This window comes from Gastrolobium bilobum, unplaced genomic scaffold (genome assembly GCF_033153095.1).
Source record: "Gastrolobium bilobum isolate Gb01-03AN ecotype WA unplaced genomic scaffold, APGP_CSIRO_Gbil_v1 utg1221, whole genome shotgun sequence".
Lineage (NCBI taxonomy): Eukaryota > Viridiplantae > Streptophyta > Magnoliopsida > Fabales > Fabaceae > Gastrolobium > Gastrolobium bilobum.
This window is the reverse complement of record NW_026897257.1, coordinates 1,731,150-1,755,307: the sequence shown is the minus strand read 5'-3', so window position 1 is coordinate 1,755,307 and position 24,158 is coordinate 1,731,150. Positions and strand designations below refer to the sequence as shown.

The window sequence follows — 24,158 nt, the reverse complement described above, 5'->3', positions numbered from 1 at the left end:
CCGGAAATAATACGAAAAAAGTGTTTGATAAGTCAAAATATTACCGAAAATATTTATTAATTTTACTAAACTAATGTTTAGTTGATATTAAAATATTACTGGAAAAATAAGTTACTTTTACGAAACTACCATCTCTCGTAATAGATAACTTTAAACATGATTTAGAAACAGAAATCATAGAATATCAATTAACGAATTCCCCTCCTCACTGAAAGAAGTTTCTAAACTCGCTACTTCCCAAGTGATCTAAATTGCAGCGGCAGCCGGATCGTCGAACAAGAAACCAGAACAAAAAAACTAATAGAAACAGAAATCATAAAACAGCAGTGCCAAAAGATGTATACAAAGGTATTTTTGTCTTTAAAATATGTAAATGGATACCCAATAGGTAGGTATAAAAAGTTACCATGTCCAATTAGGCATTTATTTTGGCTTGTTGGTAGTGTAAAATTAAAACCTGGTGATAAAATATACCAAGGCAAAATTTATATTTTCCTTGTACCAAATATGGGTATACAAAATTTGCACTATCAAATTCCTAGGTATCCCTTTAAGTTCCATGTACCAAACAGTCCCCTAATGTAATCGTGGCTCGGGGAATACGGAAAAGCTCGGTGCCGATCGCTCCAAAAAGTTGGAGAGCCAAAAACCGTGGGCTCTTGCAACGACGTTAGTGCCATGTCGTTTCGCTGAATGGGGGGGATATGATAGCCACCTAACCTTGTTGCCTTAATAATTGTGAGCTGGGCTGGGCTTGATTAGGGATTAACGTGGCACACATTTGAATTTGCCTTTTCGCATCATGACAGAAGATGAAAAACGTGGCTCAAAATTAACCACTCAATATGTGCTGCTGAACCTCATCATTGTAATCGCATCATGACAGAAGATGAATGTGTTCTTTTCCTAATTCCCATTAGGTTCGCCAAACCGAGATCCAATATTAACAATTCGATCATAAAACATAACTAGCAAGGATGGAATTTCGAAACTTTAAAACCCACGTCTTCATTCAGTTATATATAAATCGTGTAGGACATGAGTGCCACGTGTTTCAATTTTGGCGTTGGATTTGGCAAGAACTAGCATGATTCATGCCTTTCATGCCAACGCTAACAATTTGGACTGAATTTACAATTTTTAAGTCTAAAACCTGCCAACAGTGAACGGTAAAATAAAAAGGGCAAGACTCTTGCACATTGATGTTTTAATGTTTTATGCTGATGTCTTAGTAGTAGCAACCCTGGCTCACAACATAAAACTTGTGATGCATTAGCTCTTAATTTCAAATTACCATAACTTAATTACGTTTCAAATTACTCTAATACATAAGGCTAGCGGCTAGTTTCATTGATCCCCGTAGAGGGCAATAGCTATACACTTGGATACGGGTGATTGGATCTCAATCTCATCATTTAATACAATTATAAAGGAGTAACCTTAACGTGTCATGCCAAAAGGAAACACAGAATAAAAGATGCAAGCATTACAAAGATACCCAGAGTGAGGTAGCAATAATGGCTGATGATTAGAGTTTCCATTTTCCAATATATGCTAAAATTAAGTGACTCAATTTATAGCAGGATATAATATTTCAAAATTAATGCAGAAACAATGACATCAATTAGAGAGTATACAGCAATGCCAGACATGCATCATCTATGATGGGGTAGAGGAATAAATCCAAAATCAAATGAACTACTTTTGCAATTGTCCTAGTATCTTTCCAACGCAAAAGTTCCAGAAAACAAAAATTAACAGGTGTTTCAATAGAATGATAAACCTATCAGTTAATTTATATGTAGTATTTAACAAGGGGCAAAATTTGATCAAAGCCTTGTCCTTGCTTTGGATGATACACTCACAACACTGCCCATTTTCTCCAAACAAATCAAAGCTCTTCTTTTCAGTTAACTTGTAAGCTAATAGAAAATATAGCTTCTGGAGATATACCTAAAATAAATGGTCAATGAAATAGGGGGGGGGGGGAAGACACCCGAAAAACAGCACCTAAAGAGTTTGGAGGAGGAGGAGTATCCATCAAGCTCACTAGCTAGCAGCTCTAGGTTCAGGGTATGTTCACTTAAAGCATCAACAAGGCATGTATCAAATGGTCACCATTGGGGATGGAGGCAGAAAACCAACTCGACATATTAGACACTCTCCACTCTACAGGCTCACAAGGTGGAGCTCCAATAAAAAGCCAATACTTCCTGTTAAATCCATAGAGATAGATAGGGGTTGGCATTCATGCAACAAAAGACATTTGCTTTTATCGTAAAAAAATCTTTGAAACCAATGACTCGTGTAGTTTAATCCTAACTTTTGAATCATATCAATATATATATGAAATGCAACTACATTATATCTCATTTAAACTAATTAGTAGACCAATTTTTATACTCGGTCTTGCACCTAACTTAGCAAAAAATCTAATATATTACAGGAGTAGTTACAACGGACCCATAGAAGCGTGTCATATCAGCTGTTATTATATTGGAGATTTTTTTTTTTTTTTGTATTTTATAATATGTATTACCGATAATACATAATGTAAATACACTGTCGCACCCAATGATTGATGTGCATGTAGTACAAAAGATGTGCTCCTAATTTAGACTTTCTGACGTGCTTAATTAAATGATGTCATGTTTAATTTAGTAAACTTCAAAATTTCCAAAACTATCATGTATTCAAAACATAATTTGGGTCATAGATATTTAATTGGTATATCCCTATTCTCTCGTTAGTCTATGTTTAATGAAAGTGGTTTAAATATTTAATTGATATAATCTCGGACTTGTAGGAAAGTTAAAAGAAAACTCTATGATAGTGTTTGGTTCGAAAGAAATTTTTTTAAAGTGGATAAATGTAATTACAAGGAACGACGTTGGAAAGTTAGTTTGGTAAGAAAGTTTAAAAAAAGTTGTTTGGTAGCACAAAATATTACAAGGAAAATTGGGTTAAATATCTTGATGTGTGTTTGGTTGAAAATAAATTTTTGATGGGAAAAATAATGAAAATTATGAAATTAACCTTTTTATAAAATTATGATTTTCCAACATGTATTCTCAATTCTTTTTCTTGGACTTGTGCAGTGAGGTCTCCATTAAATTGTCCTATCTCCGAGCGGCCTGCAATACCACCTTTTTTTTACTTATCCGCTTTTTTGACAGAAGGAGGGGTAAAGTTGTCATGGTTTTCATCCCCTTTTTTCATTTATCCGCTTTTCACAGCAATACCACCTTCTCAGACGGCTTCCTAAATAGTATTTTAACCAGTTTTTTACTTGTTTTCCTCGATTGCTAGGCAAAACCAATTGACGGACAGAACTACCGAAATGTTTCCACCAAACGTCGGTTCATCACAATTCCACATACACTTCGAAAATATTCATTTCTCCGTAACCAAACACTACCTATAACTCACCTGACAACTTCATTTACAAATGGAATTTTGCTCGTGTTGGAAGACATGACTCAACCCCCTGTTTGGTTCATATATGAATTTACACGAACCTGAACCTGAAAACAAGGATTATAAAAAGCTAAAATTTAGATCTATAATTCAAATGAAGACCGTTTACTTAAATTATATCAATTTAATAATCAAAATCAGGCTGCAAGATAAGTTGCGAGTATGTGGATTAAGTACAGGTGAAATAGGTGGTATAAATTGTTGTGTATGACTGATATTTTGTATTCAGATTAGAATTTTTGTTGGCAGGATCAGCAGAAAATCAATCGGGGTCCTATAAATAGTTGTTGAATTGTATAAATCATATTCACCTTTGATTCACTTATTGAATTGTATAAACATTCATCTTACTTTTTATTTAAATCCAAAATTTAGGAAGGGAGAAATATACACACGACACACGTAAATAGGACAAACATCCATCCTATCTTTTTTTTTAAGAAAAATATATTTTTCATGTTGTACCAAATAATTTTTTCTCATACACATATAAACATTATTATTTTTTCTTTTATTTTTTTTTATCCCACCATTTTTATGTGTATTTTATGACACAAAATTATCTCATACAACATAAGAAATATATTATTTTTTAATCCTCTTTATTTGCTTTTATCTATTGACTTGTTTAATCCCTCCATAATAAAGGCACCACTTACGTAATTAAAATTTTGTGGATTTTATCAGTGCGTCTTAAAATCAAAAATTTTATTTTTTCAATTTGTGTAGTAATGTCGTATGATCATAGAAAATTATGAAAAATAGTAAAACAAATTCAAAAGTTTGTAAATGCTCAAAAGGAACCCTAAAATTAGTTTTATTACTATCATACCATGAATATTGACCTATACACATACATAAAAATTGGTTTTTGGTTTGATACAAACCATACATTGAAAAAGACAATTATTCGAAATACCACTCATTGACTCAACGAGGATATTAGATCAATGAATCACGGGTTCAACAAGTAAATCACTATTTCAACCAATATTTATTGTAACAATTTCAATTGAAGTGTAAAGTGTTTTAATAAGCCGGATGTATTTGTAAATAAACAAACAAAATACTTTGGCAAAAACTTGAATTTATCAAAGAAAGTGATGGCCATGCTTCATATACAAACAGAGCAACCCCTTCCACGTATATCCCCTTTCTCACTTCAAACTCAAACCAACACCATTAATAATCCTTATCAATTATCACACAAGCCTAAACATTTAATGGGAAGAAAACATGAACCAATTTTATCAATTTTCGAACCTGCCTTTGGGAAAGACATAACATAGAATAACTTACATTAAACATCATTTGGTAAAAGCTCATATTCAAAATATAAGTTTATGATGTATAAAGAACGGGATAAGGGCTAGGTAGTACAAACTGGCTGCCATGGAGTGTAATAGCTCTTTATATTGTCCATTTATCAAAGTGCTAACCTTTGGAAACCATTCTATATCTTCTTTGAAAGTTAGAAAGATGTGGTGCTTGATCAAGGTTTGTCCCAAAATACCCACAAAATGAGAAGTTAAAGCCTTTAAGCTATCACTTACAAGCGAGTTATCTATTGTGAACTTTCCATCTTTAAAGTTGTAGCCTTGTCTTATTATGCGTGTTGATTTTTCAATTAGGTAAAACCATTAGTTTTATTGAAAATCAGTTGAGTCAACCGAATTTCACTAATTACACAGCTGATCCAATACTAGACCGATTATATGTCTGATTTGCCAATTTTCGAGTCAAATCACATGCAGGGTTTGCCAATTTCTATGTCGAATTGGTCGATTCAATCCAGATTTAATAACATTGATTGCAATAAATTTTATTTCCCAATTAGAAAACAAAACATTGAAAATCCATTGTATTGTGTAATTTTTTTTCTAGTTATTTAAAATATAAATAATATTGGTTTGGTTTTCTAGGACTGGGCCATATGAGATAGGGCTTTCCGAAGCATGCTAAGTTGGGTTGGGCCCCCATAGCATTTAATGGACAGGTCTTCATCAAAACTAAACAAAGAAAGAAAAGAAGAAAGAAGGGAAGCCCTAGGCAATAAATAGAGAGAGGAGGTATCAAGGGTTGGAAAAGGAGGGAGAGAAAGAGGATTCGAGGGTGGCCTCGTTTAGCAACAAAGAAACCCTCTTTACTCTTTTTCTTCTCCTCTAGGGTTTAACATTTCTTCACTTCTTTCTCTTCGCATCCCTGCAATGAGTAACGACAAGGCTACCTTCAATGTCACCGATCTCACTTCTGGTGCTGCACTTTTCTTCTTTTTAATTTTTTTTTACTGCATTTTTTTTAGCTATCCATTGATTTTGAATTTTCGGTGAAGCTCTCAATGAGGAGAACAGAGCAGACCTTGTCAATGCTCTTAAGGTCTGTATTCCTTTTATTCAATTTGCCCTTTACTTTGAGTATTTTGTTCTACGAAATTTTAGATTAAGATTTGGGTTTTTTCATTTTTATATATTAATTATTCTATTTGGATTTTTTATGTTTTTTTTGAATGTTTACTCTGTGCGCAGAGCAAGATACAGAGTCTGGCTGGGCAGCACTCCGATGTTCTAGAGTCCCTTACTCCTAATGTGAGGAAGCGTGTTGAGTTTCTCAGAGAGTTACAGGTATATAATCGCTTCCTGAAATTTGCAGTTGTAATCCTAATTTACGTGGGTTGTTTATATTTATTCTTCATGTTTGTGTATCATACAATTTATTAATTGGTATTGGTTTGTCTTTTCATTTTAAATTGGTCGGGAATATATGTAAGATGTTGTGTTATGGCCTTACTTGTAAATACTAGATGTTAATGGGTGACTTGTGCATCAAGATGGCGTTTTATGTTTTGGAGCTTCCCTCGTATTGTTGTATGGTTGCTTTTTATTAGCTTTTGATTTTTTTTCCTGACCTTACAGGGTCAGCTCGATGAAATGGAGGCAAAATTTTTTGAGGAGAGAGCAGCTCTTGAGGCCAAATACCAAAATTTGTATCAACCGCTGTACACAAAGGTCAGTTGCATATGATGTTATAAGCTATGTTATTTTCTTTTAATCAGTTTTAGAATTTAAAAATCATGTTTCTGAGCCGTATTGGGACAATAGATGTATTGATATGTTTATCTCTTAACTTATTATGAATGAATGCAGCGCTATGATATAGTTAATGGTGTTACTGATGTTGAAGGGATAGCAAATGAAACAACACCTGATACTGAAGAGGATAAAGGTGATAATTAGACATACACACTTTTTTTGACGGTGTTTTGATTCCTTAATAGTTGATACAACTGTTTTTTTTTTTTTGTAGAGAATGGAGTGCCTGCATTTTGGCTCACTGCAATGAAGAATAATGAAGTGTTAGCTGAGGAGGTTAGTTGGTTGTGTTCGACAGTTAACTTTTTTTATTGATCTTATATATGTTTTGCATCAAGTCTCATGTTAGGTATCCTTTCATTGCTTCCTTATGAAAAACAGATTTCGGAGCGCGATGAAGGTGCTCTCAAGTTTCTCAAAGATATCAAGTGGAGCAGGATTGAAAACCCTAAAGGATTCAAGCTTGATTTTTTCTTTGATTCCAATCCTTATTTTACAAATTCTGTTTTGACAAAAACATATCATATGATTGATGAGGATGAACCAATATTGGAGAAAGCAATTGGGTAAATTGTTCTTTTTCCTTTTGCGCAATCACACTGTTTGTTGTCCATACTAGTTTACAATCATGTCATAAGGGGTTGGCTTTCTCTTGAATAAATTTTTTGCTGCTTTTTCTTGTAGGACTGAAATTCAGTGGCTCCCAGGAAAATGCTTGACCCAGAAGCTTCTTAAGAAAAAGCCTAAGAAGGGTTCAAAGAATGCTAAACCAATTACCAAAACTGAGAACTGTGAGAGCTTCTTCAATTTCTTCAATCCACCACAAGTTCCTGAAGATGATGAGGACATTGATGAAGATATGGTATTGATTTCCATTTAGTTAAACTCAACTAGAAATAATATTCAGTAAATTTTAACTTTTATACTGTTGCTATAGACAGGACAACTTTTTTTGGCTATAACCAATTCATTTTTATGCAGGCTGAGGAGCTTCAGAATCAGATGGAACAAGACTATGACATTGGGTGAGCTTTAATTACCTTTTACTCTGTATTAGCCGTGGCATGTTTTTGAGTTTCCAATATGTTACGTTTCTGCTTTTTAACTGTAATTGCTGACATTTGTATTCCTCAACCCCTTTTGTATTTTGTAATCGTGATTTTTGAATCTATCCTTGACAAATTGTTATACTTGTTTAGGTCAACAATAAGAGACAAGATTATCCCCCATGCTGTATCATGGTTTACTGGGGAGGCCATTCAGGGAGAGGGAGAATTTGACTTGGAGGATGACGACGATGATGATGAAGATGTTGAAGAGGATGATGATGAAGAGGAGGAGGAAGATGACGATGAAGAAGAAGATGATGACGACGACGAAGATGAGGAAGAAAGCAAGACTAAAAAGAAGGTATAATACTTAAAATACTTTTCTGAAACCCGTAATTGTTTTGTATTTGTGGTTTGAATCTGAATGATTTTTTTTTTGTTTTTTGATCTCTCCTGTGTCGACAATTTGTTTGGAATGTTGCTGCAGTCATCAGCACGCAAGGTAAGATGTTTTGATCTTGTGATCTAACTGAAGTGGAATGATCAATGATACATATGTTGGAGTCATGCATTATTATTCTCTCTCTTTTTTTCCGCTGGCAACTGAAACTTACATGCCTGATTTTCATGTTGACCGCAAATCCTCAGAAGAGCGGAAGAGCACAGCTTGGTGATGGTCAGCAGGGTGAGCGTCCTCCAGAGTGCAAGCAACAGTAGAATTTAATTTCTACGGAGGGTTATTTATGCAGTTGAGTTTCATTGGTGTACGATGATGTCTGATGCAAAAGAGGATTTCATGTGGTTTTAAATCATGCCTAATTCATCTTCCTCCGTAAATCTTGGTTGTCTGATTTTGTTGAGTTCCTTTCTCCTATTTTCCGCCCGTTTCGAGAGAATGTGGTTTACCTAGTTAGGATACTGTGATTTGTTATTGCTGGATTTGGACGTCGGTGTCGTATACTTGAAATATATAGTTTGTGCTTCGTCAACTATTTAGTATTTTTTCCTTGCATTTAACAACTTTTTCATAGCTCTCGTCGTCCTTTTTTTACATGTCTACGTTGTTTTGAATATTAAATTTTTGAAGTATTTTAATAATAACAAATTGGATCAGTATTTCCTTAAATTTAAAAGGTTCAAGACTATTTATACACGAGTAATATCTGTAATTGTTTTCTTTAGGTATTCTGCTTAATAATGTTAGCTGAAAATAAGGTATTGTTTGTTGATAAGTGGATCGCGTTATTTATGCACGCTGAAGAGATACCGATAACTGGTAAAAGTGTATGATATTGGAAACTTTTACTTTATAGTTTATCGTACAACATTATTGTTGTATTTCCCATAATATTGATACATTTAATTAATAATTAATGGCGGGCGAAAAACAAGTTGGGTGGTTTAGTTTTATCAAGGAATCGTTCTTTTCAGCAAGGGAAAGGTACTAAGGATGTAGATTCATATGCAAGGGGCTATTGCCCTCCACTTGCGAGGTTATTCTCCGACTCTCGGGGGCGGGGAACGTAATAACGTGTCCTGTGTGGGAAGGGGGATTGGATATTAATGAAGAAGCGCAATTGGGTTTGAATCCGTACTCCCTAAGGAACATCAATGCCCTTGAACACTTGTTTGATATTCGTCAACCGACCCTATTAATTATTAGTCAATTTTAGAAAGCTCTGTTTTACTGTACTCAAAGTGGAGCATCGAAAAGACAACATGATGGATCCCGGGTTGCTGGATTCTCTGATAATCTCCAAGCTAAACTCTCAAAGTCGTTTGCAGCACTGACTCAAGATATGCGCTTTCCCTCTTCATACCACAAGTATGCAACGATCTTATGCAATGTTCTTGAGCTACTTGCCAAGGTGGGAAATCTACTTACACCATACTCTTAAGGGAACATAACAGCATAGCTGATTTTTCTAGCAAAACTGTGAGTCAATATCGACACTAGTCTTACTCTTTACTAGATCCCTCGTTGATTTTATGGATGTAGCCCTAATAACTACCAAGGTCATAGTTTTGTTTTCTTCTGTTTTTTGCTTCTTCTTTTCACCAGTGTACCCGAACAAAGAAAAGTGTACATATTGATGTGGGCTTAATACTTTTTGAATAACATGAAATGTTTTTGCAATTGCTTCATGCGAAATAGAAGTGCCATGCGAAATAGAACTGCCACATGAAATGTTTTTTTTCTACGCAGTGGAATCCACAATATTTATATGTATACGACATGACACAATAAGTACAATGCAAAATTATATATTTATATTCATGAAACCCTTGATTTATTTAGCCAAAAAAAAATGGATATGAATTTTCTTTGGGTTTGATGTTTGTCCTTTTAAAGAACATACGTTATGTCATTTTAGAAGAGAGATAGACATAAGGAATGAAAATCATGGACGAGAAAGTGAGTGTTTTTTTTAATTTAAATTTTAAATAAAAAATCATTATTTTGTGTGTGTCTCTCTTAAAATGACATAATTTTATATCATTTAAAATAAAAACTTCTGGGGCTTAGCCCCTCTTTATTTAAAAAAATAAAATAAAAATAAAAACTTCTTAAAACGGTGTGGAATGTGGGGAATTTCTGGAAGGCCATTTACAACTTTGAAATGATAGGCCCGGCCCAATGAAGATTTTTACGTTATTTGGTTGACTCCAGACAGAGGCATAGGAGCAACGAATAGGCTCGCTCTTGTGTTCTCCTTCACCCGACATCGACATATCACAACACTAACTTGACTGTGGTGGAAATAAATAGGAATTGAAAAGGGAGGGAAATAAAACGCCCCATTAAACCCTAAAAAAAAAAAAAAAAAAAAAACAAAGCAAAAACACCCAGCAAGCGCAGTGCGAAAGGGTGCGAGTCACTTCACCTGATGACATGCATCAACATAAAAACCATTCCGTTTGCCTTCATTGTTGAACAAAGCTTCTTCCTTTTAAGGGGGGAACTTTGAACCCGCAAAGCTGCTTCTATGGCGACGAGGCTGCTTCGCAACACTTCCCTTCTCACACGCTCTCTGTTCGTCCCTCAGGTTCGTTCTTACATGCCCTCTTTGTTTGCATTTACCCACCATCCCTTTTTAATCAGTCAGTTGATTATGTTCATACACAGTGATCGGTTATTTATGATCATATTTTGTTATCAAAGACATGTTTAAGTTCCCCCCACCATCCCCTCTTTCCTCTCTCTTCTTCGGTTTATGTATTCTTCTCATTTGATGGATTCTATGCAGTTCTCTGTCACATTTGAGTTAAGCATGGGCCTGATGGTCATGGAATATGGATAAATATATAACCATTTTCCACTCTCTTTTTGCTTCTTCTTTTTCTTTTAGTTTCCGATACTGATATTGGTGCATAATCAGTAATTTATTTACCTATTTCTTGCTTTCATTTACAGGGCTTTAAACTAGGAATATTCGGCACTTCTCAGATTTTGAGCTTTTCATCTAAAGGTATTTTTTTTTGGAAACTTTCTTGCTTTCTTCCCTCCCCTTTATCTGAAGCCAAAAGATAATAATTTGAAGGAATTAGTTTATATTGAAAGGTTATGTATGCAAATCAGCATGCAAAAAAGATTATTATATCTTTCATCACGTGGTAGGAGTTGAAATTTGAAAACAAGTTTCCACCTTTGGGTTAATTTATATCGGAAAGAAATTATGATAATCAGGAGTTGGGGTTTGGCTCACTGTCCAGTTTAGCCCAAGGTGCTTTTGGTGAGTCCTAACAGTGATTTTTCTCTACATGATACGGGATACTGGAAATTTGTAAAGATATAATGTCCTAGGGCATGAATTATTCTCCTTAATTTTGACATCTGAATTGATGTATTCATGTGTTGAACCAAACCAGAACAAAAAATTAAAAATGTTTTTTTTGCATATTTTTGTGTATTTGAATTATAGTAAGCACAAATGAACTCGGGGTCTCTGTTTTTTCTTTCTGCAACAGTTTTCTCAGTCTCCCCTTTTGTTAGGAACCCTAATGTTGGCTAAGGTGCAAATAAGTAGGAACGGGATGAGTAACGGGATTGGGGAGGATCACGTGGGAAGTAGCAAGAGAGGATGGGAAAATAACATGGGACAGCTATGTAGCCTTGTGCTCATGTGGCAGGATAGGAGAGAAATCAGGAAGGGAACTGGTTAGATGGTTAGGAAGGAAAGCGAGGACTGAAAATAGGAAGAGTGGGAAGAGAAAAGGAGGAAAGAAGTGAGTTTGGAAAGGGGGGGAGAGAACAAGGACTTGAATTGCCTGCTGTATTTGTATTTTCTTGTTCAGAGAGAGTTATACCAGTTTCTGTACATGTTTACCTCTGTTATTGATGTCATACTGATTTCAATAACATATTTGTAGTAAATAATGCGTGGTTCAGATCATTCTGCTGTAGTTTCTTATCACCTTTTAATTTTTCTTGGAGTTTGTACTGATTTGAAGTTGACAACGTTTTCCATTTCTACATACCTGAAGGTAGAAGGCGCTCTAAATCTGATGCGAGTGACTCTGGTGAAGAGAACATGTCTAAGAAAGAGTTGGCCCTTCAACAAGCCCTTGATCAGATCACTTCTGCATTTGGAAAGGGATCTATCATGTGGCTTGGTCGCACTGTCTCACCTAAACATGTACCTGTTGTGTCTACTGGTTCTTTTGCTCTTGATATAGCACTAGGAGTTGGTGGACTTCCAAAGGTATTCTTAGATCATTGCATAAAGAAGTTTTTTGCTCATTTGTTATATATGAATGAACTTTGAACTTTTTTTATTGATGACAGAGATTTTGTTGTCCCCCGATTTGTCTGTTTTCCTTCTACATTGATTTTGCCTATTTCCTTTGGGCAAGTCTATGTCATTTACACTCTACAATTTCATCTGATATGATGAAAAAAATTGTCTCTGCCTGTTTTTTTTGGCTGATACCTACAATTATTCATGTGGAAACTGAAAAGCAAGCAATGCCTCATTATCCAGAAATGTTTTTCTCTGTCGTATGTATATATGTATGTATCTGCAATAAGAGGGAGGGGAGACTCAACTGTATGTTTCATCGGGAAATAGAAATATGCTGATTATTGGATGTAACTGTTTGATGTTGTAGGGTCGTGTTGTGGAAATATATGGTCCAGAGGCTTCTGGAAAAACAACTCTTGGTTTACATGTGATTGCAGAGGCACAGAAGCATGGAGGTTATCTTTATATGCTACTTTTGCAGTGATAATTATAAAGTCTATTGCATTTTGGATGTATTGTATTAGGACTTAACTATAATAGATGTGACCATAACCTTAGTAATTGTCATTCTTACAGTAGTCACTGACTCACAGTTTATGATAGGACCCAACCGAATAACAGAATAATCTCGCAAAGAAGGAAATGTGATGGGAAACAGAAAGCTTTTATTATTGATATATTGAATAACCATACAGGTAGAACGAATTTTTTTGCCAAAAGCTGATCAGCACAATGGAAAAACAAGGAAATTACAAGAAAGAAAGAAAGAAAGAAAGAAAGGAAATATGACAGTGTAGAGCAATTGGAGAGGCTCTACTCTCTCCCAAGTCCAATGACCCAAACTAGATTCCAGATCCCAATCCCTTTCCATGCTCTCTCTACTTTCCTTCATTTCTCCTGCCAAATCAAATTCCCCCAACTGAATTCTTTTTAGCGAATTGTGGAATATTCATATGTAATCCCGCATTCTACGGTACCCTTAATCTTGGGTGGGTCTCTATCAGTTGATTTAATCCCCCCCGCCCCTCTCTCTCTCTCTCTCTCTCATGCTTGGTTGAGGTAATATTGTGGTTGTATTTTTCCCCCCTTATGACTTCTTAATGAATGTATTACTCAGTTTCTTAGAATGCACTTTTTACTAACATTATTTGTAAGTGAAAAATTGGTGGTTTAATTCTATTCAAGGTTTCTCATTTTCTCTATTCCTGCTACAATACTGTGCCAACAATTTGTAGGTGCTAGGCTTCTAGCAGATTTCAAGTTGTTAACTGGGATATGTTCTGTTCTTTACTTCCCTTATTATTTTGATAGAGGAGGAAGAGGTATATTGTGTCTGGTTTAAATTTTGTGAAATAAGTATATTTGGAGGTTATGTTAATCCTTCAAGCTTATTTGCCGTTAGTTTAATCATAATAAATTATTAATGAAGATAAGGAGACCTGTATATTTAGTACTATGATTTAGTTAGTTGGTCTATGCAGACATTGATATTTTTGTTTCATGCAGGCTATTGTGCATTTGTTGATGCTGAGCATGCTCTTGATAGGACACTTGCAGAGTCTATTGGTGTGAATACTGAGAACTTGCTTCTCTCACAACCAGATTGTGGTGAACAAGCACTTAGTCTTGTGGATACCTTAATACGTAGTGGTTCAGTTGATGTAATTGTTGTTGACAGTGTAAGTATGGAGCTCTTTTTCTTTTGTTTCTGTTAATACTTTCCTTGGTTGTTTTTGTAACTTGTTAATTATTACACTGGTAGCTGTACAAATATCCTTATCCGATATAGACTTATAGGATCTATTAAATTGGTGCATGAATTGACATACTTTCATCATCCAATATCTTATTGTAGAACGTGATTTTAGCCAATAACCATTGAAATATACCTATTTATTGTAAAATACTCGTCCTATAAAAGGATTTTCATTGTTGTAAGAAATATATTGATTTATGCGTGTTGGTGGATCCCTATATCAAATTCTGTTTTTATTGATGCTTATCAGCTGGAGATATTTCTGGCTTCCTATATTGTTCCTGTTTGATTATAAGGGAGGATGAGATATGTGATGTGGAAACTAGAAAATTGTTCTAAAGGGGATATATTTTTTTAACCTAGACATAGGGTCTAATTTTAAAATTTCTTAAATAAAATTGTTATTATTTTTAATGTTTTGCATTTTTTCATCTTAAACCCTCTTTTGTAGACTTGTGAGTTTGATTTAACAGTGGAAAAAATGAGCATAATTTTTAGACTTCCTCTTTGACCTTTTCCTGTACTTCTCCCTTTTATTAAATATTTACTTCTATATGTTTATATTATGTCATTTAAATCTTGTTGCATTGATTTGAATATCTCAGAAGTTTGGGTATATGTCTACTAACTTTTTGCTGTCTTTTCATTGATAGGTGGCAGCTCTTGTTCCTAAAGGTGAGCTTGATGGGGAGATGGGTGATGCTCACATGGCAATGCAGGCTAGGTTGATGAGCCAGGCTCTTCGAAAATTGAGCCACTCCTTGTCACTTTCTCAAAGTATATTGATTTTTATAAACCAGGTATCAGTAAAAGTTGTTCATTGCACTGTTGTTAATTTTCCTTTGGTCAGATTGTGAATATTATTTAATTTTAACTCGAGCAATTTAGCATGTGTAGGATATTTTTGTTTACCTTAGTCTGCCCTCTACCATTTTCGTCTAGGTCTATGACTATGTTTTATTGACTTATGCTGAGCAAGGCTGTTTCACTTTCCAGTCATTGGTTGAGCCAATATTATATTCATTTAGACCGGTTCCATTATCATAATTGTTTGAGGTTGTTAGTCTTATTAGTATTAGCCTATTAGGCTTTTGCTTGGGCTTGTACTAGTAGTATTCTCATGTGATCTAATTAGTAGTATATATACATGATTGTTATTGTATTTGAGTAACTTATTATTAAATATCAATCTTATAATACATTGTTAGCCGTGTTTCTATCTTTTTTCACTTTCCTTGTCTAAACCCTTAAGTTTCAACAAGCTACAATTAATCATCTTTCTTTTTTATGCAGGTAAGCTGCATGCATGCAAAATTTAGGGCATGACTTTTGTGTAAACCTTTGATACCAAAAGTTATAGATTGCAGGAACTTCTTCATTCTATTTCTTCTTTTAAATTAAAAAAAAATGTTTTATGAATATTAAGGAACAAAATAGTTGGGGTTCATTGTTGGTGTAAATATCAGAATATGTGTTGATGTACTTTTGCTTTTCAGATTATCTAATTTGATTAGATATTGTAATTATCTATTGGCCATGCCCATGCATTAGTCTGCCATGTACCAGTGAACCTATTTTGTAAACTTATGGCAAGTTGTGCTTGCCCTGCCAGGCCTAGATTTGATTGTATGTGCTTTTGAACTAGTTGTTTGATCCTAAGGAATGTTAATGAGTTGGATGATATTATCTTTTACTGTTTTTTTTATATTTAATGACTTGCCAAGAAGGCAAGCCTGGAGCAGTGGTAAAGTTGCTCCAACGTCACTAGCTTGAATATAGGAAGCAACCTCTTTGCAAAAAATGCAGAGTAAGGCTGCATATAAAGTTGGGATTTCATGGGGATATATATGTGGGAATATAGTTTCTCATGTTGTATGAGACAATTTATCTTATACAACACACTAAAAAGTAGATGACACCCACTTATTTTCTTTCTCTCTCTTCTCCTAGGTGGGTTCCACCCACTTTTTTGTGTGTTGCATGGGACAAATTGTCGCATGCAACATGAGAAACTATATCCCCTATATATATTCTTGTTTGGGTATGAGTACTTTTATTCAATTTACCAGAGGGATGTGCTTGTCTTTTAATGAGAGTTCTTTTGTATGTTTCTTCAGGTGAGATCAAAGCTTACTACTTTTGGGGGTTTCGGTGGGCCCACTGAAGTCACTTGTGGTGGTAATGCATTGAAATTCTATGCTTCTGTGCGGCTAAATATCAAGAGAATAGGGTTTGTCAAGAAGGGTGAAGAGGTAATCATTTATTAATTCTTCTGCTGCCATGCTTCCTGCCTGTATTGGCAAGCCTGTTCAAATGTTATTGTTTAAAAAAAGCATAATATGTGAACTCAGTCTGCTGGAATCAGCAATGTTCTGTTCTGAACTAGGCTTTCTATTTTAATCTATACTCCAAGTTGCTTCATCTGGTTGATATGTTTTGGACAAATGAGTGGTTTGGATGTCAACCTTTTGAACTCAGTGATATCCTCTTATGGTACCTAGACTTCTCAAAAAATTTGCATGAATAAGTAAGAATATAACCACAAATGAACTTACTGCAATCCTAATAATTTACTAACTGTTCTGATCCATGCATTATGAAACAGGAGAGCATAAATTAATTGAATTTGCTTGCTTGCTCCTTGTTTAAAATCTCTCTAATTTTTAAGCCACTAGGAGTAAGCTAGTGGTGAGAGGTTTGGATTATTTGCATGAGGTTATAGGTTCAAACTCCAGTGTTATCATTGTATAAAAAGAATATATCTATAATCTTTCATAATCAATGTATTCCATGTCCTGCAGTAAAATAGCTTTTGGTGTTTAGTATGGAGTATATAGACTATAAAAAGAGAAAAGATACCAAAATTATTCATTTGAGATCAATGTTGTAAATTTTTGGGGAAGGCCTTTGTGTTGTAAATAATAGTATTTGTTTATTTATTTTCATTCTAGAATCTTCTTTGGGCTTAGCCCAGTAGGTTATTTAGTCTCTTTAAATAGAGAGCAATTGTACAGATGTAACAAACAATTTTATCAATAAGACTATCTCTTTTTTCAACTTGGTATCAGAGCTCTCGATTCTGAGGGCTCTACTTCTGCAAATCACCGCCTTTAAAAACCAAACCCTATTTGCCTCTCGCCGCCACTGGAAAAAAATTTCCGGGGACCTTTTGGACCGTGAGGACCCCTGTTTTACTCTGTTTTCTTAGATCTATCATTCTACGGAGGTTTCTTTTTAATCAGACGACCGGAACAGCTCCAAAAAAAAAAAATTGTTCACGCGCACTGTTCATCGCTACTGTTCACCGGTAACTGTTCACGCAAAAAAAAAAACTTTTCCTACTTGGTTTTGTCTCCTCTTTCCAGATCTGTGTTTTTCTCTTCGGTCAGACATCATTTGGATTTGCGTTTGTGTGATTTTCACCTCAATATTATGGCTGGTTCAAATGGTGCATCTTCGGAATTTATTTCTATTCGCCGAGATGAGTTGGAGCAGATTCGTACTATGCTTGATTTTCTGAGTAAGCCATCTAATACTAGGGCTTTGGCCATGACTGGTATGAGCTCCACTGTTCATTCTTTTCTTTCTTCTTGTACTGATTTTAAACATTCTTGGATTATTGATTCTGGCGCTACTGATCATATGGCTTGTCGTGCTGACTCCTTTCATTCTTATAACCCTACTATTGGCACTCATACAATAGCTGTAGCTGATGGCTCACATACATCAGTTGCGGGTTCCGGTAACATATATTTACAGCCTTCCTTACATCTCCAAAATGTTCTTTATGTTCCCAAACTCTCCACTAATCTTCTTTCTATCCATAAAATTACCAAAGATTTGAATTGCACTGTAACTTTCTTCCCTACTCGTTGCGTTTTTCAGGATCTCGTCACGGGGAAGACGATTGGGGGTGCTAAAGAGCAAGGTGGGCTGTACTATCTGGTGCCAGAATCTTCTGCAAAGTATGCTAAAGATCACACCTTGTTGACTCAGTCTCAGTCTACTGCCGACTCTTTGATTTGACTCCATCATAAACGCTTGGGGCATCCTCCATTTCGTTTGCTTAAGTCTTTATTTCCATCATTATTTTTGTCTAAGTCTATTGAGTGTTTTCATTGTGATGTTTGTGAGTTTGTTAAACACCATCGTGTCTCTTTTCCTTCTTGTACCATTAAAAGTGTTGAGCCTTTTGATCTTGTTCATTCTAATGTTTGGGGTCCTTCTAAAGTTCCTCGTGCTTCTGGTAATAAATGGTTTGTTTCTTTCATTGATGATTGCACTCGTGTAACTTGGGTTTATTTAATGCATGAAAAATCTGAGATACCACAGTTATTCTTTCGATTTTATAAAATGATTGAGACCCAATTTGGAAAAAGAATTAAAAGACTAAGGTCTGACAATGGTACCGAATATGTGAATCAGTGTCTTTCCAAATTCATCCAAGATCAGGGATGATTCATGAACTTACTTGTGTGGACACCTCAACAAAATGGAGTTGGTGAGAGAAAGAATCGTCATCTTCTTGAAGTTGCTCGTGCTTTACTTTTTAGAATCATGTACCCAAATGCTACTGGGGAGATGCCATTCTTACTGCAGCTTTCTTAATCAACCGCTTGCCCTCTCGGGTCCTTGACAATGTAAATCCTATTCACTCAATGACTTCATTTTTTCCCTCTGTTCCCTCTATGCAGAGTCTTCAGCCACGAGTGTTTGGGTGTGTTGTCTTTGTCCACGTTCATAAACATCTTCGCAGTAAGTTGGATCCTAGGGCTCTCAAATGTATCTTCCTTGGTTATGCCTCTGATAAGAAAGGCTACAAGTGTTATCATCTTGCTAGTCGAAAATTCTTTGTCTCAATAGATGTCACATTTCATGAATCTGAGTCTTTTTTCCCAAGTCCTCATCTTCAGGGTGAGAACAGTTCTTCAGTAGATTCATCACCTTCTATCTTTGAGTCTGAACTTTCCATGCCTTCTCCTACACCTCTTCCTCCTGTTTCTGATTCTTTTGTGTCTGACCCATCTGATACACCGAAAATACGGAGGATTGTGACACCTGAGTTGGTATATCACAGGAGAAAGCAGCCCACACTACTTCACCAGCAATCTCAATCGTCTGAACCACTGGTAAGTCTTGAATCTCTTGTTTCTGATTCTAATATTATTACTTCTCCTGTTTCTGAACCTAATATTGTTTCATCTAATGATTTGCCTGTTGCTTCTGATAGCTTACCCAATACCTCTGATGACTTACTTATTGCCCTAAGAAAAAGGAAAAGATTTTGTACCTAACACCCTATCTCTCATTTTGTCTCTTCTACTAACCTTTCTGTGCAGCACAAAAGCTTTATTTCAGCACTAGATTCTATCTCAATCCCAAAATCAGTACATGAAGCATTAAAAGATGAGAATTGGGCTCGAGCCATGCAAGATGAGATGAATGCTTTGGAGAAAAATAAAACATGAGAGGTTATTGATAGACCTGATAGAAAGAAAACAGTAGGGTGCAGATGGGTTTACGCCTTGAAATAGAATTCTGATTGTACTCTTGAGAGATATAAGGCTCAATTAGTTGCCAAGGGTTACACTCAGACCTATGACATTGATTATGAAGAAACTTTTGCCCCAGTTGCAAAGATGAATACTGTGAGAGCTTTGTTGTCCCTTGCTGCCCATTACAACTGGGATATGAATCAATTTGATGTGAAGAATGCTTTCCTTAATGGTGAGTTAGAAGAAGAAGTCTACATGGAAATCCCACCTGGCTTTGGCTCTATGGATGGAGGAAATAAAGTTTGCAGGTTAAAAAAGGCCTTGTATGGATTGAAACAGTCTCCTCGTGCCTGGTTTGAGAGATTTACTGAGGTTATGCTGGCCTTAGGATATAAACAGAGTCAAGGAGATCACACATTATTCTTCAAGCACTCCCAAAATGGGAAGCTAACTGTACTCCTTGTATATGTTGATGATATTATTATAACAGGTGATGATATTGCGGAGAAACATTTTCTACAAGCACGGCTAGCCTCTGAGTTTGAAATTAAAGATCTTGGGAGATTGAAATATTTCCTAGGGATAGAGGTAGCTCATTCAAAGGAAGGAATTTTTATCAGCCAGAGAAAATATGTCCTTGATCTTCTTAAAGAAGCGGGAAAATTTGGGTGTAAACTCGCTAGTACTCCTATTGAGCAGAATCACGATAGGTTATGAAGAGGAGAGTTCTCCAGTTGATAAAGGACAATATCAACGGTTAGTTGGGAGACTGATATATTTGGCTCATACTAGACTAGATATTGCTTATGTTGTCAGTATTGTAAGTCAGTTTATGCATAATCCAAAAGAAAAACACATGCAGGCAGTGGAGAGAATTCTTCAATATCTTAAACACATGTAGGCAGTTGATAAACACGATGCTGATTATGTTGGATCCGTAACTGATCGTCGATCTACCACTGGTTATTGTATGTTTCTTTGTGGTAACCTGGTGACATGGAGGAGTAAGAAGCAGGACGTGGTTGCTAGATCGAGTGCTGAGGCTGAATTTCGAGCTATGGCTCAAGGCGTTTGTGAATTATTGTGGATGAAAATTATACTTTGTGATCTTAAAATAAGATGTGAAGGACCTATGAAGTTGTTTTGTGATAATAAGTCCGCTATTTGTATAGCTCATAATCCAGTTCAACATGATCGGACTAAGCACATTGAGGTCGACCGCCATTTTATCAAAGAGAAGCTTGATAGTGAGTTGATCACCACTCCATACATCTCTTCTGGACGTCAATTAGCTGATATTCTAACAAAAGGACTTCCCTCAGAAAGGTTTCAAGAGCTTACTTGCAAGCTGGGAATGATAAATATCTATTCCTCAGCTTGAGGGGGGAGTGTTGTAAATAATAGTATTTGTTTATTTATTTTCATTCTAGAATCTTCTTTGGGCTTAGCCCATTAGGTTATTTAGTCTCTTTAAATAGAGAGCAATTGTACAGATGTAACAAACAATTTTATCAATAAGACTATCTCTTTTTTCAACTCTTTGTCATCAATTCTTTTGGCTAAACTAGTTGGGTGACATATACCCTTTCTATTGTGGAAGAAGTTGTCAACTGTAAAATACTAAATGCATTGAACATCTTTTTAGTACTATCCATGCAGTCCCTACTTTGGATTGTGATGGATATCTGTTAGGGGTTAAGCTTTTCCCTTTCCATCTTGGATCTCTCTCTCTCTCTCTTTTCCCCCTGCTCTTGATCTTTTATATTTGATCTCTCCTTGTGCAATATTTGGGGTCTTAAGATTTCATTGAATTCATTAGGTCTAATTTCTGATATGAATATTTATCGTTTATGGATTTTTATTTATACAGATTTTAGGAAGCCAAGTTCTTGTCAAGGTTGTGAAGAACAAGCTTGCCCCTCCATTTAGAACTGCTACATTCGAGCTTGAATTTGGAAAGGGTATATGTAGAGAAGCAGAGATTATAGAGTTGAGCGTAAAACACAAACTGATCACAAAGGCTGGTGCAATGTATTACTATAACGAACAAAATTTCCGCGGTAAGGATGCCCTTAAGAATTTCCTGGCTGAGAATTTTAGTGCATTAGAAGAACTAGAAATGAAGCTCAGGGAGAAGCTTCTCAATGCTGAGACAGAAAAGGTGCCAGAGTCAGATGTAATTAATGGAGATGTTACGGAAGAAATTGCCACCCTTGATTCTACTGACGAAGAAGCCGCAGCTGTTGTAGAAGCATGATTTTGTGAATGCATGGCTAACTCTATTTTCCCTGGCTCAATATGGACCCATGTGATTTATGTATGCTATGGCCTATGGCCTGATGAATTGGCCATAAAATGGTCCACTCAAATGAAGAAGGTCCTAAAAAGCGAAAGATGCCTCGAATACTTCTGGTTTGGAATCTCATCATTCTTGCTTGCGGTCAAATGTTCAAGTTACTTTACCACCTGTAAATTGAGTTTTTTTTTTTTGGTCATTTTATACAGGCCGAGTCATATGGGACATGTAAGGTAAGAAAGGACAGGACTAACTGGTTAGGAATCAAGGTCATCATTACTCCAGAGTTGAGTCATCACCAATTATTTGTAAGGATTTTGCTATGCAATTTGTATAATGGTGCATATGTTTCTCATTTGATATCTTTGTTTCTATATATATTTTTTGGGAGAAGTGTGTGTCATTTTAAAAAGGATATAAAGTTGTGTTATATTAAATCAGAGAAGGAGATAAATTATGGGAAAGAAAAAGTGGACAAAAAAAATAAATGCGTGGGTCTCACCTTTTTGTGAAAGTGAAATGATACAAATTTTATCATTTAAAAGGTCAAACATTTTTTTCATATTTCTTTTATACTCTTTTTATTTAAACATCTGAGAAAAATAAAATTTCCATAATAACTTTTGGCATATAAAAAATTCCCCTTAGTTATGGCATATTTGGTTCGTGTTCACCGTTAAATATCAAGGTTTCAGCTCTGGCATTTTGAGTGAGTGAAGCTTGTAATCGGAGCGTCAGATAGTCAAACTTGAAACTTCCATTCTTAGAGACCAGAAACTTCACCTATACTAGAGTCTTCTTAAAAATAGTACCTGTTGCTATCGCCAAAAGGAGTTGATTTGATTTATAGCTACACATATCGAACGAATAGGCATTATCCCGTTATGGCTTAATTTGCTTCAGTTTGCTTATTTATTACTAAGATGGTTCTTGCCAAATATCTATTCATTACTTCGACAGTTTGGTGTTTGGTTCCATTCTTTTCAATAGTTTTTTAGGCAAATGAAGTTTGGTTTTTAGAAAACCAATGTTTGTTTCAACAGCTTTTGACCAAAACTTATTCATGTAAAATGCATAGCTTTTTGAGAAAGATAGGAATTTGCATTGTTTAGAAACCGGATTTGAGGGTGGTTTTTTGAGAAAACCTGGGTAAAGCACTGTTGACACATTTTTTGTCATATATTTCCCTGGGAAAATTTTGTCAAACCAAACTACTTTTTTTTAACTTCCCTATCTATTCAACTTTTTTTATGGATACCTAATAATTATATTTCTCTAGTATTCTTAAAATTTATCTTCAACCAAACGCCCCCTAAATGTCTTGACGCTTCAATCACATTGTATTCTTATTTTTATTCAAAAGAATATTCTTCGTTACGAAACCCAGCCAATGTTTCTAATATTCAACCCACATACGAAAGTTATTTATGAAGCACGACTTTAATATATAGCATGGACTTTGTGCATTTAATTACAGGGAAGAGACGAAGGTTTTTCCTTGATAGCAAGCCATGTGCTGACTTCGTTATATTGGCACTTTATCAACCGTGATACCGGAACCTTTTGAAAGTCTGATTCAAATAAAATAATAAGAAAGAATTTGACTATTCTCGTTAAATAAGAATATAAAAAAAAAATTATTTTATAAATTTAAAAATTACAAGTACATAAAAAAGTTTATGGTTTTTTCTTACGCAAAAATTTATCAGAAAATTTATGACATATAAAAAATAATTTATTTAGGTAATTATAAATAGGGTTTGGTGTTTGTCATTTTTTTTGGAAATATTCCATCGGTTCATCGCTTCGCGATTAGTCCGATTCGGGGCGGGTCTAGGATTAAGACTTTAAATCCCTTCCAAAGGTGGTATTGGGGAGGTTCGAACACATGCCCTCATCCCCACCTGCTCAGCTCCTATGCGCCAACTGAGCTACCACCATTTGGTGGTGTTTGTCATTTTAAATGACATAAGTTGTCATTTTAAGAGAGAGATAAACATGAAAAAATGAAAATCATGGGAGAGAGAAAGTAGGTGATTTTTTTTAATTTAAAATTTAAATTTTCTGTGTCTATATCTCTCTTAAAATGACATAACTTTCTGTCACTTAAAATGACAAACACTTTTCCCTTATAAATATAATAAAAACCAGTCTCTAATAAGTTCATTTCTTTCTTTCTCTCTCTCTGCTTTTTATTTGATGAATAAATTTATATACATTAAATTTTTTTTTTCTTTACAAAAATTGTTATATA

General features: G+C 35.1%; 2 protein-coding genes across 6 annotated transcripts; both read left to right on the top strand.

Annotated features, from left to right (window-relative positions):
- Nucleotides 1-5,526: 5,526 nt before the first annotated feature.
- Nucleotides 5,527-8,662, top strand: LOC133305315 (nucleosome assembly protein 1;3). 3 transcript variants are annotated; one of them, XM_061505487.1, is made up of 12 exons: nucleotides 5,530-5,730; nucleotides 5,810-5,853; nucleotides 6,003-6,098; nucleotides 6,390-6,482; nucleotides 6,621-6,699; nucleotides 6,781-6,842; nucleotides 6,948-7,132; nucleotides 7,251-7,428; nucleotides 7,548-7,591; nucleotides 7,766-7,976; nucleotides 8,103-8,117; nucleotides 8,264-8,657. In XM_061505487.1, exons 1-12 carry the CDS (start codon nucleotides 5,685-5,687, stop codon nucleotides 8,330-8,332), a joined length of 1,122 nt encoding a protein of 373 aa, XP_061361471.1. In that variant the 5' UTR covers nucleotides 5,530-5,684; the 3' UTR covers nucleotides 8,333-8,657. The 3 variants fall into 3 exon arrangements, with proteins under 3 accessions (XP_061361473.1, XP_061361472.1, XP_061361471.1); XM_061505489.1 differs by lacking the exon at nucleotides 8,103-8,117 and having other exon boundaries at nucleotides 5,527-5,730; nucleotides 8,267-8,662; XM_061505488.1 differs by lacking the exon at nucleotides 8,103-8,117 and having other exon boundaries at nucleotides 5,527-5,730; nucleotides 8,264-8,662.
- A 1,796-nt stretch (nucleotides 8,663-10,458) lies between these two features.
- LOC133305403 (DNA repair protein recA homolog 3, mitochondrial) lies at nucleotides 10,459-22,251 on the top strand. 3 transcript variants are annotated; one of them, XR_009750762.1, is made up of 9 exons: nucleotides 10,459-10,662; nucleotides 11,031-11,085; nucleotides 12,101-12,318; nucleotides 12,725-12,812; nucleotides 13,864-14,036; nucleotides 14,767-14,913; nucleotides 16,231-16,365; nucleotides 21,479-22,020; nucleotides 22,114-22,251. XR_009750762.1 is itself a non-coding variant. In XM_061505618.1 (8 exons), exons 1-8 carry the CDS (start codon nucleotides 10,603-10,605, stop codon nucleotides 21,863-21,865), a joined length of 1,263 nt encoding a protein of 420 aa, XP_061361602.1. In that variant the 5' UTR covers nucleotides 10,459-10,602; the 3' UTR covers nucleotides 21,866-22,251. The 3 variants fall into 3 exon arrangements, 2 of the variants coding, with proteins under 2 accessions (XP_061361602.1, XP_061361603.1); XM_061505618.1 differs by having other exon boundaries at nucleotides 21,479-22,251; XM_061505619.1 differs by lacking the exons at nucleotides 21,479-22,020; nucleotides 22,114-22,251 and adding an exon at nucleotides 17,999-18,560.
- The last annotated feature ends 1,907 nt before the right edge of the window (nucleotides 22,252-24,158 follow it).

Coding starts and splice junctions, on each gene's coding strand:
- LOC133305315 (XM_061505487.1), top strand. CDS start 5,685: ATGAGTAACGACAAGGCTACCTTCAATGTCACCGATCTCACTTCTG. Junction 6,483..6,620: donor ATCAACCGCTGTACACAAAG/GTCAGTTGCATA, acceptor GAATGAATGCAG/CGCTATGATATAGTTAATGG. Junction 7,133..7,250: donor ATATTGGAGAAAGCAATTGG/GTAAATTGTTCT, acceptor TTTTTCTTGTAG/GACTGAAATTCAGTGGCTCC.
- LOC133305403 (XM_061505618.1), top strand. CDS start 10,603: ATGGCGACGAGGCTGCTTCGCAACACTTCCCTTCTCACACGCTCTCTG. Junction 11,086..12,100: donor TTTGAGCTTTTCATCTAAAG/GTATTTTTTTTT, acceptor ACATACCTGAAG/GTAGAAGGCGCTCTAAATCT. Junction 14,037..14,766: donor ATGTAATTGTTGTTGACAGT/GTAAGTATGGAG, acceptor TTTCATTGATAG/GTGGCAGCTCTTGTTCCTAA.